This window comes from Sturnira hondurensis, unplaced genomic scaffold (assembly GCF_014824575.4).
Source record: "Sturnira hondurensis isolate 20B ecotype Veracruz unplaced genomic scaffold, ASM1482457v3 Scaffold0005279, whole genome shotgun sequence".
Classification (NCBI taxonomy): Eukaryota; Metazoa; Chordata; class Mammalia; order Chiroptera; family Phyllostomidae; genus Sturnira; species Sturnira hondurensis.
In genome coordinates this window covers 17,392,410-17,413,457 of record NW_028077910.1, presented here as the reverse complement: position 1 = coordinate 17,413,457, position 21,048 = coordinate 17,392,410, and the positions used below count along the sequence as shown (strand labels likewise).

The following is a 21,048-nucleotide window of genomic DNA, read 5'->3' as shown; positions in this document are numbered from 1 at the left end:
ATGGCCCTGGCACCTCCCTGAGTCCTGGGGGATGTAAGGAGCACAGAGGATGCCACAAGAAGACAAATGTTTTGTGGTTAGCTAAGCTACAGTTCCTTTATCCCAACTCAGTGGTTCTTTTTTTTTCTTTTAGCATCAATAGTACATTTTATTCTACATCTTAAGTTTAGCCTATCATATATGCTCTTAAAGCTTCAGTCAATAGGTCAATACAAAATAAAAAATATATATATATATATATGCAGCAGTGGTTCTCAGGCACAGAATTAGGAGACTGGATCAAGTTTTTTCCCCTAGCATCTTACGAACCATGATAGTAGACTGGTTCCTTCTGACTTAGCTGCCTTTCTGATTGAATTTTATCACAGTGGACAGCTTTAGTAGGTATGATATTGCTAACTGAAAACAATGAGATTTAAAATATTTTCTGGAAATCATTAAGACCTAAATGCACATTTTTCTCTAACAGAGCTCTAAGATCATCCAGTGGAAATAATATTGTTCATAAAATATCTGGAACATCAGCCTAAGAACCACTGCCCAGGGTTATTCAATGTCTTCTGGGCTCACAGGATGAGGTAACGGTATGATGGATTTCTTCTCAGTGTCCCTGGAAACTGCTTTCCTCATATCATAAGCATCCTCGTCCGGCCCCCTGTTGCTGGCTGAGTAGTACTCTATGACTGTCCTGTATACACTGTAGCCCAACTGCTTGTACATGTTGACTGCAACTTGGTTAGATACTCTTACAAAGAGGTCAACAAAAAATCCACCTTTTCTTTCTGAAATTTCTTCTAGTAACTCCATAAGTTTAGCAGCCAAACCAAGGTGTTGAAATTCTGGGGCAACAGACAGAGCTGTGACATATCCACGCCATTCTTCCCTAGCAACTGAGCCTTCTGCTTTACCCATAATATAACCCATTAACTCTCCACCAGGTGCCTCTGCAACGATGCAATACTCTGGCCAATGGGCAAGGTACTGTAAGTAAAAAGGAATCCCATAAGTTTCTGTAAGTGGATCCAAGTTAATGTTATTGAAGCGGAACAGGTCGTCACACGTGAAGGCCCGAAGAGTGGTCATTACGCTGCCGCCCCCAAACCGGCTCACCACAACTTCCACCCCCACTTCTGCCCAACTCAGTGGTTCTTAACACACTGGCAGTGTCTGGAGATATTTAGGGCTGTGACAAGGGGGCATCTGCTTCTGTTTGTACCCCGTGGGTGGAGCCCACAGATATGCATCCCAAAGAGCGCCCTCCAACAAAGAATTGACTGCCTTGAAATGTCAACAGAGCAGACCCCCAAGTGTACTTTCTTGATGAGTTGGGCTGATCTATTTGTAAACCTTGAGCGTTTTCTTGGCTTGCCCTTGGCTCTTTTTAGGCCTTTATGGAAGAGGGCTAGGGGGCTCCTTTCCTGTAAATCCACACCCGATGGCTTCCTTTGGGGAATTTTCTATTTTCTCTCTGTGAGAGAGAAACAAAAGTCTTTCCCGTGGAGAGTTTTCCTGAGCCATTTACCCAGTGCCTTGTTCTTCCTTGTAAATTTTGGGGCAGCACGTGGAGTGAAATGTTTCTTAGGAGGATGCAGGGTTGGACCCCAAAGTACGAGAGGGCATGAGCCTTGAGTGCACCCAAGAGTTCCCACTGCCTCCATCCTGCACCCCTACAAGTGGAGAAGAAAGAATTCATGCTTCTGAGGAAATGAAGGATGTAGCTTGAAGCAGGCCATTGTCCTATCTTTGCGTTCTCTCATTTTATATTAAAAACTTATGAGAGTTTTTATTCCACTCTTTAATAGCCATGTTAATTTTTATAAAATTATTAAATACTTATTTTATTTCTCCAAGTCATTGAATAAAATTGAAACTCCACAAATATGAATGCATTTACCTTGTTGCTTGGCTTATATGGCCACGTAGTTTTCTCTGTTGTCCCTCTTCAGGGGGCTTGGCAGATAACTACCCTCTTCCTGTATTTAGGAGGGAACACCTTCTGGTTGGAATTCAGTGTTGGAAGTGTTGGACTGTGCCATGGTCTCCAGCTGCACCTGAATCAAAAGGGATGGTCCGTCATGACATCCAAACCCTTACGAGGGGCTGCTGAATGCACTGTGGGATCTGTCATGCATGGCAAAGGGATTCTGAGTACCCTTCCAAAGGAGGGGGGTGAGGGGGAGACAGCTCTAGTCTTGTGACTTGAGTTATAGTGAGAGTGTGACAGTGTTGCCACCAGAAGCCAGGACTGTGTCTCACTGGGTAAGGCACCAGACTAATTTCCAAAGGGAATTCCAGGGGGAGATGCCAGGAAGCTGGCCTTTGGAGGGAGGCAGGCGTCCTGAATCATCTGTCAACCCCCAGAGATATAGCAAAGTTGGTTGAACATTAAGCAGCATTAGATTTGTTAAAATCTACTGAGTTGCTGACCAGATGGCCTTGAATTTATAGTGGAACAAGCAATGTGGCCTGTGCTAGATGTTACCAGGTAATAATGGGGGAGGGGGGAGCGCAAAAAGTGTACCCATGAAGAGTAGAGCATACTAAGACTACATTACAAGGGTGAAGTATCTCAGAGACAGAGAATTGGAGTGGGTTATGGGTTATGGAGAACTTTTAAGATTCCACCTGCAGGAGGTCTGCATGTTTAAGACCCCAATCCATTAGACCCAGTGCCTTCCTGGGTTGGTTTAAAGCAAGTCCTAAGGGAACTTCTTTTGTTGTTAGGCAAAGGAGAAGGGGCTGTGGAACATCTTAGAATCTCCTAAGGGAAATACCCTGGCTTCTCCCTTCCTGTCCCAATGACCCCCCCTCCCTCCCTGCAACCCTAGGTTCTCCTTGGCTGAACCCAGGTGGAATTCAGTAGGAAGGGAGCCTAAGAATTGCAGTTTGCAGGCATCAGCCTCCTGCAACACAGAGCAGAGCCTGGAGGCAAGGGTAGGGATGGAGGGGGATGGACATGAAAGTGAATGGAGGACCACAGGTGTAGATGTCAGGATAGAGAGAGGGTGCTGGGCATGAGTTCTCAGGTCCCATGGATTTTGTAGTTTATGTGCTGACCCTATGAGACCGTATAGGGTTAACCTGTGCACTCTAGGTGTCCCTAGACCTTGAATGCCTATGGCACATTGTAGGAATCGGTGGAATCTTGGACTCAGCTTGACTGGTGAGCACAGGTGTGGCCTGGCCTGGTGTTAAGGAGGACCACGGGGGATCTGTGCACCGCACACAGGACCTGTGGACTAGCGTCACAGGGAGCCAGCAGGCTCAGAGGGGCCCTCTGACAGACTCTGGCTAACAGATGCTCAGTAGGATGGGCCTGAGAAATGCATGGCTTCAGTGACTTCCCTGAGCCAGAGGACTGGAAGGCAAATTAAAACTGGAAGCTTCTAGGCAGGAGCTTGTAGAAAGGAGATGCAAGTTTGTGGAAAGCAGGAAGAGTTTCATCACCCTGTGCTTTTTTTTTTTTTTTGCATCTTAAAGAAGTACTGCCCTAACAGAAATCAGTGACACAGAGTCTGTTTTTAATCTTGTAATGGCATTCCAGGGTTGGGAGTGAGATGAATAAGTTTTGAATTTGGACTCTGCCACGTGCTGCCTCTGTGACCTCAGTGAAGTTACCCAGCCCCCACAGACCCAGTCTCATATCTATGAGATGGGAATAATGTTGATGCCTCCTAAGACTCTTGAGCTGATGCATGCAGAATTGCATCATGGTATTGCACATGCAACACTGTTACATTTTATTGAGTGCTTGCTGTTTGCCAAGCAATAATTCTGTGTTATTAATAGCAATACTTAGAACAATAGCTGTTATTGTGCAGATGTTTTACCTTTATAAACTTTAGCTCATGACTAGAGTAGGACTTTTATAATAGATTCACTCTAACTTCTATTTTTTTAAAGATTTTATTTATTTATCTTTAGAGGGGAAAGGAAGGAGAGAGAGAGAGAAACATCAATGTGTGCTTGCCTCTGGTGTGTCCCCTGCCGGGAATGGCCTGCAACCCAGGCATGTGCCCTGACTGGGAATCGAACCACGATCGTCTGGTTCGCAGGCCAGTGCTCAATCCACTGAGCTACACCAGCCAGGGCTAGCTTCTATTTTAAGGAGGCTGCTGGGTCCCCTCAGGAGATAAAATAGGGGTCAAGTCCTCCCCAATGTCCAGGCCCAGCAAAGGAAGACACGTCTTTGAGTGTCAGTCTGCAGATGAGCTACAAAGACGCAAACTGTAAATCCTCACACAGCAGCAGCTGTGTTTAGGGAGAGAGGGTTTGAACACGTGATGTAGTCCCAGCTGCCACAAAAGCCCTCTAAGGCTCCTGGGGCCCGGCAGCCTACACTGTGAAACTCCACGCAGAGGCTGGTTGCTGGACACACTGGGAGGCTCAGTGTTACAACAAGGTCCCACCCCACAAGGTGGGCAGTCTGGTATACTGTAAAGAGCAGGGAAATTGAAGTCAGAAGATCTGGGTTCCCATCCTGGCTGCATGGGATTTTAGTCTTGATGGGTTCTGAGCCTCAGTTTTTTAAAATTTGTATAATAATAATCCATACTCAGCTTACCCCAAGTTTTTGTGAAAGTGTTTTACAAGTGAGAAGCATTTACATGTGTAGATATCATCATTTTATGACATTGTTGCCCATAGAAGCATGCAATTAGAAAGGGTTTTTCATCTATAGAAATATAGAAAAATAAAAACTATATTACACGGATGGTGAAGAAGACGTTTAATTATTTGCAAACTTAGAGCAAGTCTGATTCAGGCAGGAAGCTTTTGCCCACAGAAAAATGAATACTGCATGATATCACTTATATGTAGAGTCTGAAAAAGTCAAACTCACAGAAGCAGAGACTGGAGTGGTGGTTGCCAGGGGCAGGCTGAGGCGCAGGGGACATGGGGAAATGTTTGTGAAAGCTTTCAAAGCTTTTAATTACACCGGATGGGTAAGTTCTGGGATTTAAGGCGCCACATGGTGGTTAGAGTTAACGATACTGTACTGTCCACCTGAAATGTGCTGAAAGTAGATCTGAAGTGTTCTCAACACACACACACACAAAGGTAACCATGAGAGGTGACGGATGTATTGATTAGCTTGATTGAAGTGTTCATTTCATAGTGTATACACATACTGAAACATCACCTTAAATATATACAATTTTTATTTGTCCATTATTGCTCAAAACATCTGGAGTAAAATTTTTTAAAAATTTAAAGAAGCTTTGTGCAGAAGAACTGGGTCTTCCCAGCACACTGGAGTCCGTGTAAGGTGCCCTTCCCCCCACAGGGCTGTGCCAGCCTGCTATCCTCATGGGGTGACGTCAGCCAAGAAGCATCTTCAGAAAACAAGTAAGTTTCCTAATCACAGGAACATAAACTCCATGATCTGCCCAGCACCACAACTTTCTCGGTGTAAAAGGACTTTGAAGACATTTCTGCCGTCATTTCAGAGTAATGCTTCTCAGACCTTCTGGACGTCTCTGCCGGAGACCAGCTTTTTGACGACACGTGTAGGGTAGGCCCACTGCTGTCCTGTCACAAAATGCCTGTCTGCAAATCCGCATGGCTTTGTGTTTTCCCAAAACATTTGGTTGGCTTACAAAAAAGGGGGCTGGATAGTATTCACAATGAAAACTTAAAACTCTCTTTGGACCTGTAGGCTTCTTTCTTCCTGTAAGACTTATAAAGAAAAAATGAATTCAGCCTTATGTTAAGTTTTAAATCAGTCTGTGCTGGGCGGTAGGTGAGTCATTTGTTCACAAGGTATCAATGTAAAGTGGTTTTCCAACAGAGCACCAGTCAATTACTTCTCTGTAAAATTTCCCGTAGTTCTTAAAAATGGACAGGTTCTTCTGTGTGAACACCAGTCCATCTTCTAAATACTCAGGATATAGGCTAGTCTTACATCCTTTAGTCAATAACGTGTCCTTTGAGGTCAGTGGTTGTACAGAATGGTGATTCATTGTACCAGGTGTCAAACCTGGAATAGAGATCATGAAGTGACTAAGAAGTCACATCAGCATTCAATTCAGTTCTTTTCCTCTAAAATTCACTTTGCAGTGAACAAAACGAGCTTATCTGAAATTATAAACGATAATGAATTCGCTCAAGGAGTAAAACCAGCCAGCTCTTTGGAAAAGAGCAAAGGATAAATTAGTCAAGAATCCTGTTCAAATATCAGTAAAGAGATTAAAAAATTATTTTCTTTGCTATTTTATCAAGTTTGTGATCCTTTAATGCCTTTTCAGCTTTAGATGCTCAGGCTTAAATGAGTCCTTTCTTCTGATTTTTTACAGGTTTTTCTTTAAAGACCCAGGTCAGTCTGTCTCTAACTATAACCTTCTATTAAATTTGGCCTCCAAAGTCTAATATTGGTCTAGGAAACGTGAAGCTTATAAGAATTGTGTAAACTTCCCATGTGCAGATACTTCATTTTAAGAGTCTTTTCTCTGGCAAAGATCCACATCAGGTTTCTGGGAACGGCCGGAGCAGAGGCCCGGCTGGGCCCGGCAGTGGCTGAGCGCGGTCGAGTCCCTCTCACCCTCCCCTTCCTTCCGCCTCTCCCAGTTGTCCTTTCTCTTTCTCTAGGCCCCTCCAAGCTGTCTCTGCCTGCCCCGAGTTTCAGGCTTCGAACTTTATCATTGGAAACGTAGAATTCTCTTTTTCTTCTCTTTCCATCAGTACAAGTAGCCACCCGTCTCAATTCTTGCGTCATTTTTCTAAATAACAATTGTGTCTAAGTCACGTTTCTGAACAAAAAGGATTCTGTCCCATACTGCTCACAGAATAAAGATTGGGCTTCTCAACCTGGCACTGGAGAATCTTTATGTTTTCATTCCAGCTCATCTTTGACCTTATATCTAATTCACTATATTTATTTTATGCTCCTAGGAAAATTTAAGAGATTTTTCTGATTACATTTGGTGCTAAATCATGCCCATTTCTACCATTATTCTACTTTAATTAAAAAATGATAGTAACACATGTTGATTTTTAGAAAACATAGAAAATACAGATGAACAAAATGAAAAATATAAATATTTATAACAAATGCTCAGTGATAATTACTGTCCACATTTGGCTATATTTTCTTTCAGATGTTTTTCCTTGCATATTTATACATATGTAAATTTATAAAAACTGAATTTTACCATATTGGCCATAATGTAATTATTTCCATAAACATAATTCCATGTTTATACTTCCATGTCTTGCCTATCAAATACATGGATGTTTAATGATCTCACCTTCTACTTGGGTCACTCAGGTCGTTTTCAATTTTCCCTCCTACAATTTAAAACAATTTTTCTATAGTCTGTCTTGTAGGAAGCCTTTTGTCAAAATTCTTAGTTAATTCTTATAAGTAAAATTATTTCCTAAACATCTAGCATGTTTTCTTATCACTCCTATTTCCTAAACCTTACTCGTATTTATTTTTCTTCTTTGGATCCAATTTAACATTTTTCCATTCTTATTAAAGTTCGAAGATTGAATTCAGAAACTGGTAATCTAAGAAAAGTTCTGATCAAATCTAAGACAAGATCAAGATGACTTTCTGGTTCTTACAGTTCCTAGTGCTCCCTAACACCAACCAGAATCACATGAGCTGTTAACGTAATAAAACTAGCTCTCAAAATGGCTCCTGTTCAGCTCGCCCTTGATCCTTCCGTCTCTGACCTAATCAGCTCAGTCATTTCCCACAGAGCTGTTCACCCAGTTTGTTGTTATTGTGATACGAACTGTAAGTTTAGGTTTGCTGGCTAGCTGCCAGAGACTATGTTTTCAAGGGCACTTGGTCTGTTATTCAGGTGATTCACCACTGAATGCTTCTTCATTTGATTCTGTCCTAATTAACTGAAAAAACATTTACTGAGCCCCTTTGGTGCAGATGGCTCTGAACTAGGCTCTGAGGCCAAGTGACAAATAGGACAGTTTCTCTGGGAGCTCGAGGTCTAGGAGGGATGACCAGCCTCACAGTTCCTCACAGTGACATGTGCAGCAATAGAAGCACGTGCAGGATAGAGGAGATAGTAACTCTTTATGGAGGAGTCAGGGAAGACCTCCTAGAAGAGGTGACAGTTGAGATGCATTTTGTAGGATAAATAGGAGTTCCCCAGGTGGATGTGTAGTAGGAAGGGCAGGGAAGAGAGAGCACGAAAGAGAGCAGTATTTTTAAACACAAAGGAGCCTAAAACTATATGGTGTACTTAGGAAGCCACAGGCACGGTGGCATTGCTGGAAATTTTGCTCTAGGGAGAGGGAAGTGTGTGTGATGAGGCTTAAGAGGAGGACAGTGGCCAAATCACAAATGGCCTTGTGCCATTGTGTGCTTGGACTTGACTCCAGAGACACTGGTGACTTGAGATTGCTGTGTTAGGAAGATATATCAGAGAGCAACAGGGTGCCTGGGTGTCAGGTGGGAGGTCCTGGAAACAGCAAAACCAGGTAAGAGACAATTGTAATTACTTATGAAAGAAATGAGGAGGGATGATGGTAGAAAAGGACAAATACTAGACCAGGGCAGGGCCTAAGGGACTTGAATGGTGCCACACTGAGACAGGACTTTAAAAAGGAGGGCAGAGTGTTGAGTGACTCGGGAGAGTTCAACCAACACTGGGCGCCAGTCACGCTAAAAGAGGCACCAGTGGAGGAGATAGAGAAGTGGGCAGAAGGTTGGGCCTGGGAACACCAGAGACTGTCCCAGTGTATAAAATCAGTGGAATTTCTGAGTAGAACACACAAACAACGTCAACAGGGGTATCCATAAATAGACCCCACAGTACAGATTGCCTCCAACTGGAAAATCTGTAAAAATACTAGCAAAGAGACACCGTCGAGGAAAACAAATGAGAACTGATTTCATAGTAATTTTGAGCTGGAGGAAAAAAATCTCCTTTAGAATGAAATATTCAAATTTTGTGGGCATCTCAAATAGACACTCAATACCTCTCCTGTTTTACTGGCTTTTTCACATTCCTGGCAAGAAAAGGCTTTAGTATATTCCTTCATATCTTTTACTGGAGTTAAAGAGGCAAAAATATGTCATTCACAGATGCTGAAAACCACCCCTCTGAGTGCTAACATTTGCCTGTTTCCCTCTTCTTTCCCATAGGTGACATTTTACCTCTTTTGGTTTGGGTTGTGTTCTGGTTGTGTAATGCTGTGTTAAAAAACTGTTTTTAAATCTAGTGTCTTGCCCTGACTGGTGTGGCTCAGTTGGTTGGGCCTTGACCCGCAAATTGAAGTGTAGGCAGTTTGATTCTCAGTCAAGGGCACATGTGTGCGCTGTTCTGTCCCCATGAGAGACAACAGATCAATGTTACTCCCTCACACCAATGTTTCTGTCCCTCTCTCCCTTCCTTCTCCCCTCTCTAAAAATAAATAAATAAACTCTTTTTAAAAACCTTAGTGTCTTAAAATAATGACAATATTTTGCTTAAGAATCTGTAACTTAGCCAGGGCTTGGCTAGGGTGACTTGTTTCCAATACACTTGATGTTAGCTCTAGTGGCTTAAAGACACAAGCACAGAATTATCTGAATGCTTCCCACTCATGTCTCTGGTGGCCGATGCTGGCCACAAATAGTGTGTTTTTTCATTTAGACCACAAATAGTGTGTTTTTTTCTTTAATTAAAAGCAACCATAAGATTTATATATGGAGCAATTAACAAACTTTGAGCCTTTCTTACTTGAGACATGTTATATTGGGCTCTGTGGAGGTTACAAAACTGGCCTTCGGGCAGTAGAGGCCGGTTCGAATCAATAAGGGGCCAGCCTGTGCAGACAGAAGCCACCAGCATTACTGTCCTTTGACCTAGGCAAGCAGGGCTCCCCGAGCCACCCTCTGCTCCTGTGTCCCCTGTGCCTCACGTAGTCTCAAGGGTTCCTGTGTTTTGAGATGTCTTTCTCCAAGTTGTGAAGTGCCTCTCCAGTGCCTAGTTCCAGCCAGGGCCTGTAGTGCCATCTGAGCCGGGTGCTCTGAGCTTGGACTGGGTTTGGCAGAGGCTCTGGTCTCCCTTTGTCCCCTTCCGGTTGCTTCGTGACTTTCTGTACCCCCATTCCTGGTGCTTGCGATTGACCAGATGTCCAGGAGCTTCAGGACTCACAACTGTGGGGTTATTTTCAGGGCTCTGTGGTAGGTCCCTGGCCCTATAAGGGCATCAATGAACAGATATCCGTAGCTTCTATTGGCTGGCATAGTATTTCTCTTGTAAGATGACATGAGATTGGCCACTAAAATAGTGTCGATGTGCTGATTATGAGGCCTGAGAATCTGAATTTCTAAAAGGTTTCCAGGTGATGTTGATGCTTCTGGCCCGAGAATTACCAAACTAGTGTGAAACTGAACGTTTTGTGAGCAAAACACATTGTATTTTTTTAACCCTTGAGAACTTCTATTTTTACATTCTGTGTTATTGGTAAAATGCTTAGCTCAAGAGCAATGCAGGTCTGAATTTCCTCGTCCAAATACTAGATGTACCCAATAGTACTGACTCAGGAATGATCCTATAGAGTGACTCTCGGTAAAGCCCGACCTGACTGACCTGTGCCATCAGTGACTAACTGTGCAGACAGTGCATTGGGTTTCTCACCTGTGTGGTGGTTCACATGAGACACCTATTGGGCCATGACTACTTGGCCCAAGGACCAGAGAGTGGATCTGCAGCTCTGGGGTCACTTAATTCTTACTGTGGCCAAATGCCATGGGGGTGAATATGAGTATGCCTTCCTTTATGTGTTTTTCTAAATTTTTAGTAAAAATGGGATTTCAAAAAATAAAATCTAATCAGTGTTTGTTGGAGAAGGTAGCTCTTTCAAAGGGAAATTATAATGGATATTTTGGATGGGGGGCATTGCTTTGGGAGTTTGAATTATAAAGAGGTGGCAAAGTTTCTGGCCAGGGTTTCTTTAGTAATAGAGACTGAAGTCACCCAAAGGTGACCAGCAGGTCAAATCCCTTAAGGAAGTTAGGCCTTTCCAAAAACATCTTTAGTCCCTGCGATTGGAAACAGTAGATCCTCAACCATCCGCACTTACTAAATTATAGGTGAATGCCAGGCCCACCCCAAGATACGGGTTCTTCAGAGTATGTAGGACCCAGGGCTCATGATACAGTCCCCACACAGAAGCCCCTGACTCCCCAGAGGGTTCAGACAGAGGTGTGACTAGGTGCCACAGAAGGTGGCAGGGAGGTGTGTGTGAAAGTAGCATGTAGTAAGGACCCCCATATGTGATCTTAGTGGACCTTGAATTTTCTGGTGGTTGATGACACGGCCTGCAAAAGAATTCACAAAGAGAAGAAAGTGTAGAGAGTAAAGATTTCATTCACTCTCCAAGAAAGGAGAGGGGCATGGTGTGGAGAGATGCGCCAGCCTGGAGGGTTAGGAGCTTTGAACTTTCATTGGATTATACTTGGGTTGAAAAAGCAGGGGGTGCTGTCCTGTGACCCCTGGGCTGGTGGGAGTGTTGTAACACAGAAGGTGGTTTTGCATTAGCTGCAGTTTGCTCCAATGTTATCTTTCGCCCGTGGCTGTGGGGGACATTAATCACGTTCTGCTCTTGCTTCCCAGTAATTTCCAGCCCTGAGGGCATACACTCAAAGTGAAATGGCAGTCATGTTTAATGAGGTCATAGGCCTGCTCAGCAGATGGTGCTGACTTTATTCTTTCCTTCAGGAGGGGTTATTGCTGCGCTTTTAAAAGTGGAAAACTAAGAATCAGGGACTTGCCCAAGATCCTGCAGCTAATATTGCAGAGCCACGATTTAAATTATCTGTACACATATGACGTATGTAGAAAGGGACTTTCAGGACAGGAGATCTATGTCATACTATCACTCAGCCACCTACTGACTGTGGTCTGGTTACTCGATGGCTCTCTTGGTTAACTCTTATAGAGAATAGGGCTGTTTACATAAACTAGGCTTGCTGTGAGGAGAGAGACAAGAATCAAAGTGCCTAGGGTGGTGTTGGACACATAACAGATGGTTAAAGAAAGGCTGGCTTTCTTCCTTCCCCTCCCTTCTTTCCCAAGAGGCCTCAGGAGATGGTTCCACTCGGACTCACCAGGAGGCACAAAACAGAGGTTTTCACACAAGCAAGTTACTTACCCTTTTGAGCCTCAGTTTCCTCATTTATAGAATGGAGATCATAGTGCTACTTCCTTTGTAGAGTTGTTGTAGCATTTAAATGATAAAATGTGTATTGAGCGCTTAGCATAACTCATGACACGTGGTGAGTGTTGAATAACAGGAGAGTTTATGGTAACGGTAGATGATAATAATAGAAATGGGAACATTCAAGTGTCTAAGGTTGTCTGAGTCAGAGGAATGGCGAGCACTGTGCCTCTTCAATCAGTTCTCTGTCCTGGGCTCACCCTTTAGAGCTGAGCTGGAGAAGGCAGAGGAGGGCCTGGGGGCCCGAGGAGGAAAATGGGACCCTACGAGTCATTGTATTTTACTTACTGTGCATGCTGTACACCTCCTGGCAAGGAGATGGCAGGATATTCTTTCAAGCAAAACTGAATTTTGCACAGTCCTCAGAAGAAGGATCCCCCCACTGTGCCACCTCTGTCGCTGAATTGAGTTTCAAAGGACTTCCTGCCAAAACGTAGGGAATGAAATGCTTGACTTTTCAGCCACAGCCTCTGGTATAATATTTAGACTATTCCAGGAATAGCTGCCTTGGCGGAAGTCAGCTACATTTTATTTTGACAGTGAAGGAGTCTTCTATTTTCTTTTTTTCCCTTCCTGTTTCATTGTAATGATGGAAGAAGTCATTTGGAAGCCTGGAGTTTTTGTAACGCATTTTACTCTTTATGGCCATGATGTGGGCTAAGATTTTCTCTGATGGTTACCCCTAGAAATACTTCATGGATGGGAGATTACGGGAAAGGCCAGTTTCCTCTACGTCCTGGGCAGTATCTACAACACTTGAGACGTTTTCAAATTAAAGCTATAAAACAACCCTCTCAGATTCTCGTTCTCTCTGCAATAGGAAGCGGGCAGGGCACTGTGGAGTTTAAAGAAGACCAGGAGGCTTCGGGAAAGAGAGACCAGGGCTCGGCTCCAGCCCAGCCGTTTACTCGTCTCTGGCAAGTTATTGAAAACGCATCATCCTTGATGTCCTCATCTAGGAAATGGCAGTGACAGACCCATGTTGCAAGATGATTTAGAGGATGAGGAAATGTGAGCAAATCCCACAGAGTGTCACATGCACCAAGCACTCAATACATTTCAGTAACTGCTAGGTCCTTCCCCTGGCCTCTCCCTCTGCTTTTTGATTAGATGATCCTGGGCAAGTCTCTTAGGGCCAGCCTGGTGTCAGTCCACCCGGGGTCTGAGGAGTCTACAAGTCTGCGCTTCTTAATGTTGTCACCATTCACTCATGAGCTGCTGCAACACTGGACTGGATGGCCATAAGTAGCTGGGTGGCCTCTGTGGCCTCCAGGGGAGGAAGACACTTGGGCTGGGCCAGAGGGAAGCTGAAGAGCAGAGGTTAGGGACACCTCAAGTGAGCCTCAGGGTCGCTAATCGTCTGAAACTTTCTGGGGACAAGAAGAGTTTGGAGAGGTTCAATCCAAATCCTACTTGGAGTTCTGAAAGATCAGCCAATTCCATGGCCCAGCGAGGCATTTCTGACACGTCCAGATTATTGTGTTTTTGACCTATTGGTGAAAAGGAGCAGAAGCTCCATAAAAAACAACTGAAACCCAATAAAAAAACAGCCAAGTGATTGTCATGTGAAAGCAGGAAGTCTAAGGGCTAGATCCATGCAGGGCTGGTTGAGGGGCTCAGACGATTTCTACATCTTTCAGCTCTTGTTCTTTTTGAATGTTGGCCTTTTAGTTTCCTCTACCTGAGAGACACGCTGGACCCTGGCAGACCTTGGCCTACAGCCTTTGGCTTACAGTCTGATAGGAATGGACCTCATCTCTCTCTGTGTCCATGTATCAAGTCCTGTGCAAGGGCTCTGAGTGCTTCTTGTAGTTATGGCTCATTCCTTGGATGAGCACAGGGTGGCATGTGAATGATGTACCACAGTGCTCAAAATACAGAGGCCAGGGTGTTGTGGCCTTGATTTATAGTCCAATGATACCTACAGCAGAGGAATTGCCCTTTACCAGCAACAAGAATGATGTGCCAGGCAAAACCAACTAAGCAAACACAACCCAAAGAGATACCCATGAGCAGAGGACCAGGAGCAGAGTTAAATCCCCCTGGGTTGGTCTCAACCTTCATCTATCCAAAGATGCACTAACCTTATAAAGACCAAGAAACCCAATGTTACCCCTGGGCCTCACCTCCATGAACTTGACCTCCCCCACCCCCATAAATAGCTTCCTCTTTCCAATTTCATATTCACAGATCTGATACTTCATTATTTTTTATGGATGCTTTCCCAGTGTCAACTTCCTCATCCCTATTGTGTTTCCAATCCACCTGCCTGAAAAACCCAAATCTGGGTCAACCAAACTACCCCATTTCTCCACGCTAACCTGTGAACTGCTAGCCCCAGGCCTGCACCAGTAAGAGCCACTAAATGCCTGGCCTCAAACCTCCTGCAAGCTCAATTCTTAGGCAGCTTTTTGATGCGTCCTCCATGGTGGCCATTCCAAGTGTTCTCCACTTGCTGGTTATTTGCTGTTTCTCTTGTGGATGGAATCTCCACCTACGTTTTTCTGTGCCCTGGGTGTCCGATCTCTGCAGCCAACATCCTCTGGATCCTTGCTCTCTGGTTTTGTGTTGGGTTTGGTCAAGGGAGGCACCAGTAGAAGAATCAGAGGGCAAAGGACAGGGAAGGTGGCTTCTCTATTTCTCTGCTCTCCCTGCCTCCCCACGGGTCTGGTGAGGGCCGGGTCCCTCTGATTAGTGTCTCTGTTGGGCAAGTCCTCTTTCGTGGCTCCAGCTCTCCAGAGCTCCCTTCCTTCCTCTTATCCATGGTCGTTTGTTGCTGAGTGTTTCACATTCCCTGTTTGTTCCCTTAACCCAGCTCGTATCTATTTGACTTGTCCCATTCACTAATTCCCTTAGTTAAACTCTTTTGAGTGTTGTATCTGTTTCCTGCTGAACACATCCGCTCCCCTCACACACATGGGCTGAGGACTCCTGCTTCCCCAGGAGTAAAATGATTCCTTCATTGTTACATCACGTGGAGAGCAGAGGCCACTAGAAGGGAACCTCCTGAACCTCCTCCCATGAAGGCTAAACCCTCCTGCATCTGCCCTCTGCCCACTCTTCCTCCCGTTACACTCACAGGTTGCTCATTATCATTGTGAAGAAATGACACCCAGTGAAATGACATCCCCACAGGATCTGCTGTACTGGGCAGTCGCAGTATAAATCAGCTTTTCGACTTAGGAAAAGATGGGCCAATGATTCAATGTGCGCTTATTATACTTAAATAAAGCGTGGGTAGATGCTTTGACGTGTTTGAAATACACTCACAGTGTTAAAGTAAAATTAGTATAGCAGTAAATGACAAGATGTGATCATAATATTGTCCATAGTTGTGTAGAACACTGACTGTGTCCCAGTGCTCACAGAAACATTGTCACCTGTACACTGGGGCTCAGATTGGTTAAACAATATCCCAGGTCACACGGCTCCTATGCTGCTGAGCTTGGATCCACCCCCCTGTCTGAGGTACAAGCTCATCAAACCACTTCCGCTTCTCCAGGTTTAAGCGACTTCCCAGGCTCCCTTCTCATCAGACAACTGCCTCCTTAAGTACATGTCTTCTTTTACTTTGGCCATTTACATCCTCATTCATAATATTTGTGGATTTTATTAATGAAGCTTCTCCTGATGTGGGGCAATGCAATGATCACATTGGAAAACACCAATAAGAGGCTTCTTTAAAATATTCAGTTGAGTCTAATCTTACGCAAAGTGGCATTCCCGGAGCAGGACTGACTGGGGAGTGCAGGCACTGTTTCTGCCAGGCAGCGAGGCGGGGCTGGTCTGCAAAGTGTCAAATTCATGCAGCAGGAATGAGGGCCATGATTTATGTCCCAATGTGGTATTGCAGAAATCTCTGGGTTCATCCCAAACCACACACTGAGAGCCTCAGTGGGTGACTTTTACTGTGAAGGATTGAATCAGAGTCGGCCCCTAGGATGGGAACCAAGGCAACGGGACCTAAACAGGAACGTGACCCAAGTCTTCACACGGACACAGGTGGAGTGATGCAGATACTGAGTCCCCAGAATAGTTTCATAAACTGGAAGTGCCCTCCACGAGTGGTCTCTCAAGGCCTAGAGAAAGAAAGAAGTTTGAGTGAATTATACTAATAAAACTCAGTGTTAGGCTGCTGAAGGCTCCTGTAGGGTATCGCTTTTTCCTTGATGTTCTGCGACAGCAGAGACAGCAGAGACAGCATGGCCTGCAGCACCCATTTCATCGGTGGTTTTGTTGTGCTTTCTTTGCTTGCTAAGCACCTGACTATTTTCGGGGAAGATCGCTCCATGCATTCTGAACAGCAATGCTCTAAAATCTATCAAGAGAAACTGTATTTTCCTTTCAATGATAATGTCCCGAAGGAAGCCTGCAGCATATTGAAGCAGCAGAAATGCTGTAGGAATACAATGTGATGCACAGTGTTAAGTGTTTAAGTTAATAAGAATGACCAAGCTGCTTAAAGTGGAGTCAGTGACCCGACCTCTTGGGCCTGCATTCCCTCCTCTAAAATGGAGAGTGAGATGAGAATACACGTGAAGATGATTACAATCTCACCTACACGAGTGTTGTTATTATGATAAGTATTGTTACTCTGATCGGAAGTAGTGGCCCTCCTTGGGGAAAAAAGGCTGTGGTTCACAGTTCTCCCTGCAGAGACTTGAGTGTTGAATCTCAGGCTCCTCCCTCTAGGCTCTGCTGTCAGAGCCTATACCTGCAGGCTTGCCCACCTGCTGACGTGTGTGTTTCATGTACCTGAGAATAGGTACATGAAACCTATTGGTTCTCCCAGATTTGGCGGATGCAGGGGACATTGGAGCTAGTGAAAGTATTGATAGTCTTAGGATGAGGGTTGAAACAATTTTAAATGTTACACAGTCGTGGCTGGCAGGAATACAAAAACATCACTCATTCCTCAGTGTCTAGCTCACAAAATGTTCCTTTCCATTTAGAGTGAACAAAAATTCTGCCAGTTCAACATAGCTGGTTTTGAATGTAGTGTCAGTCAGTTTCAGATTATGTCCTTGCCTCCCCTGTCCTTGGAGTCATCTCGGGGTGATCTGAGGTAGTAGGTATCCTACATAGAGCCTTGACCATGGGAGGGGCATCTGGTGTGGGACTATCCCTGGTCCTCAGTGGCCTGCAGTTTAGGGCTGCTTGTCCCCCTGATTTCTTTCCTTCACAACAGTGTCCACATCAGGGTTCCTGGTGGTTCCTTTGTCTTGACCTTGGCTTTCATGACTGCGGGCTTCTCCCAATCATTTCTATATGCCTTCTGATGGGAGGGGGCCACTGAGGCTTTATATCACATGGTGGGGGTGTGCGTAGCATGGTGACATCTTCTGATTTGAGGAACATTGCTCGTGTTTGCCTGCTATTTCTGTATTAATGATTACACACACTTTAGTCTCAAAGTGCCCAGTTTCACAGTACATTCTATAACCATGATGGCGTGCAGGAAGGCCCCCTCTGGCCCATTGCGGCCAAACGCCTCACTCAGCCAGTGCTTCCCTCCCACCCATGGGGTAGATGGGCCCAGGAGCATCTCAACCCCAATCAAGTCCACTCCAACTCCTGTCATCTTGTCTCAAGTTTCTTTTGGGCCCAAGGGATGGGAGAAGAGGAAAATAATACTCATGTGATCAAATATCCTTCTCCACTTCATGACTTTGTGCTCTAAGCTTTCTCTCTTATTATTTAAACAGAAGAAGTTTCAAGAACTTAAGAAAAACAAAACCTTTCTTTTTCAGTTTCCTGGCCCTGTCACTGGCCTTGAAGAACCTATGTTGGTGGTGAAGGGGAGACCAGGTGGGTAGGATGCTGAAGGTGTATAGAAAAGGCGGTACCTCAGAAGGAGCTTCAAAGGAGGGAGACAAAGGGCAGGAGAAACAGGGCAGGACCCACACTAAAGGGAGAAAAATAGTCCAAGACAGCAGTAAAGAAGTCACAAAGTCACTTTGTGACTTTGTGTACCTTACAATGTACCTAACTAAGGTATATTGTGTAAACAATATACCTTAGTTAGTTCAGACAACAGGGTTGAGCAGAGCAGGGACCCTTTCAGGCTGGAAGGGGTCAGAGGAGGCCTAATGACAGCCTGGAGTTCCCATGAGGAATTTGGGAAATGGGTGCGTAGAAGGTGTTATTGATAGAGAGAGGGGGGAAGAAATGATGAAAATGTAGCGGCAAAACAGCAGGCCCTTTAGGGGAACAGTGAACAAGCCAGGAGTAAAGCGATTCAGTTGGAACATACACTTTGTTCAGAGAAGCATCTGGATAGGAATTGTAAAAAAATAGCCTGGAGACAGATAGTGATTGGCCTTTAAAGTCAATCTGATGAGTCTTGGCTGGTGTGGCTCAGTGGACTGAATGCTGGCCTGAGAACCAAAGGGTGGCAGGTTCAATTCCCAGTCAGTGCACTTGCCTGGGCTGTGGGCCACGCCCTTGGGGAGGGGCGTGCGAGAGGCAACTGCATGGTAGTGTTTATCTCCCTTGCTCTCTCCCTTCCTTCCCCTCTCACTAAAAATGCATAAATAAAATCTTTTTTAAAAAAGGGAAAAAATTAAATCAGTTTTATTGAAACTCAATAAAATCAATGAGTTTCAACATTATTCTTTGATATAAGGGAAACATTGAATAATGTTGATCAAAGGAGAGGTATATTTAGAGCAGGTTTCTCTTTCTTCTGCCTTCATTTTTTTTGTTGTTTGTTTTACCTGTCAGGTATGTCGACTGTATAAAACTTCAGAATGTTCAGAGAGAAAGACCAGGTAAAGATTGGAATCCTTAAAATCACCTACCATGACAGCAATCATTGAGGTAAAGGAAAATGTGCTTGCAGGGAATGAAAAGGTAAGAGATATCAGGATAATAAAAATGTAGAAAATACCAAATGAAAATTCTAGAACTGAATAATGCACTGCCATTAAAAAAGTTACTGGATGCCCTGGCTGGTGTAGCTCAGTGGATTGAGCGTGGGCCTGCGAACCAGAGGATCGAGGTTCGATTCCCAGTCAGGGCACATGCCTGGGTTGCAGGTTGGTTCCCTGCAGGGCAGTTCCCAGCAGGGGACGCATGAAAGGCAACCATACATTGATGTTTCTCTTCTTCCCTCCTTCCCCTCTAAAGATAAATAAATAAATAAAATCTTTAAAAAAAAGTTACTGGATGCACTTAGCAGAATAGAAATGACAACACGAGCTTCAAGAAAAATCAACAAAATTATCCAATCTGAGGAAGAGAGAAATTAGAATGGAAAAAAAAATGAACGAACCTTCAAGGACATAAAAAACAACATCAGAAGGTCTAATAAGTGTGTTTTTTGAGTTCTGGAAGAGAGGAATCTTTAAAAGCAATGGCCAAAACTTCCCCAAAGCTGGTGAAAGGCAGTAATTTACAGATTCAAGAAGCTCAGCAAGTCCTGAGCAGCATGAATACAAAGAAAACCTGGGCACAGCCTAGCACCACCGATCAGAACCAACAATAGAGAGGAAATGGCGGCAACACATAACACATTGCACAGAAAGGAAGATGACTTGACTGAGCACTGACTTCTCATCAGAAAACATAGCGGCTAGAAGACAATGAAAAAGTGCCTTGAAAATGATGGAAAAAGAACTCAGAGAAAATGCCCTTTAAGAATGAAGGTGGTATAAAGGTATTTTCAGGTAATAGCTTGCTGCTGGTAGACCCACACAAATATTCAGGGAAGTTCTTCAGACGGTAGCAAATGATGACGGAGGGAGACATGGACCCCGGGAAGGAATCAAGAGCACCAGCAATGGTGAGTGTGAGAGTAAAGACAGAGTCAGCCCTCTGGTTACATCTCCCCTCACCCAGCAAATTCCATCTTTCTGCATCTCCCCAGTCTCAGCAAATGGCTCAGGCCAAAATCTTTGGTTAATTCTTTTAAAAATATATTTATTTATTTTTCGCCCTGGCTAGTGTAGTTCAGTGGATTGAGTGTGGGCCTGTGAACCAGAGGATTCCCAGTCAGGGCACATGTCTGGGTTGCAGGCCAGTTCCCAGCAGGGGACGCACAAGAGGCAACCATACATTGATATTTCTCTCCCTCTCTCCTTTCCTTCCCCTCTAAACATAAATAAATAAAACCTAAAAAAATTTTTTAAAATGTATTTATTTATTTTAATTGTTGTTCAAGTACAGTTTTCTCTCTTTTACTCCCATCCCAACTCATCACCCCTCCAGTGCTCCCCACCTCCCTCCCATTTCCACCCCCCCTTAGTTTTTTATCCATGTATCCTTTATACTTGTTAAAAATATGGAACGCTTCACGAATTTTCGTGTCATCCTTGCACAGGGGCCATGCTAATCTCTGTATCATTCCAATTTTAGTGTATGTGCTGCTGAAGCGGCACCATTCTTAACATCTCGTTCTACTTTCCTTGTACCAAGTCACCAGGAAATCTTTTCCTTCCCACCTCCAAAATATGTGCACAGAATATGACCACTTTTTTTTAACCTCCCCTGGTCTAAGCCACCATCATCTCCCCTGGGTTGTTGCAGCAGCCTCCAGACTGCCTGCCCTTTGCTTCCTGCGCCCCCAGAGCTGTGCTAGCATAGCAGCCAGAGTGATCTTTCTCGTACATAAACTTGATCATATCACTCCTCTGTCACCGCCTTCTAAAAGCTCCCCATCTCAGAGCTGTCGGTAGCTCAATTATTGTTATGTTATTTTTAATGATACATTACTGTGATTTATTTTTACATCTGAATAGAAGGTTAAGGGACTAAATAATTTTACTACAATGAAAAGTCTTTTTTCCCCATTAACTTACTGATATGAACAAGTTTCTCAGAACATGCATTTTTAAAAATGAAAAAAACACAAGGGCACACAATTAATGCTGAATC

The 21,048-nt window shown here is 44.2% G+C and overlaps 1 protein-coding gene and 1 non-coding gene across 2 annotated transcripts; both read right to left on the bottom strand.

Moving 5' to 3' along the window:
- Positions 1 to 297: 297 nt before the first annotated feature.
- On the bottom strand, positions 298 to 1,126 carry LOC118987478 (N-alpha-acetyltransferase 20-like). Its single transcript, XM_037046676.1, has one exon. It carries the CDS (start codon positions 1,081 to 1,083, stop codon positions 547 to 549), a length of 537 nt encoding a protein of 178 aa, XP_036902571.1. The 5' UTR covers positions 1,084 to 1,126; the 3' UTR covers positions 298 to 546.
- Positions 1,127 to 20,449: 19,323 nt separating this feature from the next.
- On the bottom strand, positions 20,450 to 20,552 carry LOC118987529 (U6 spliceosomal RNA). Its single transcript, XR_005066584.1, has one exon. It is a non-coding gene; the product is annotated as a U6 spliceosomal RNA (small nuclear RNA).
- Positions 20,553 to 21,048: the final 496 nt, after the last annotated feature.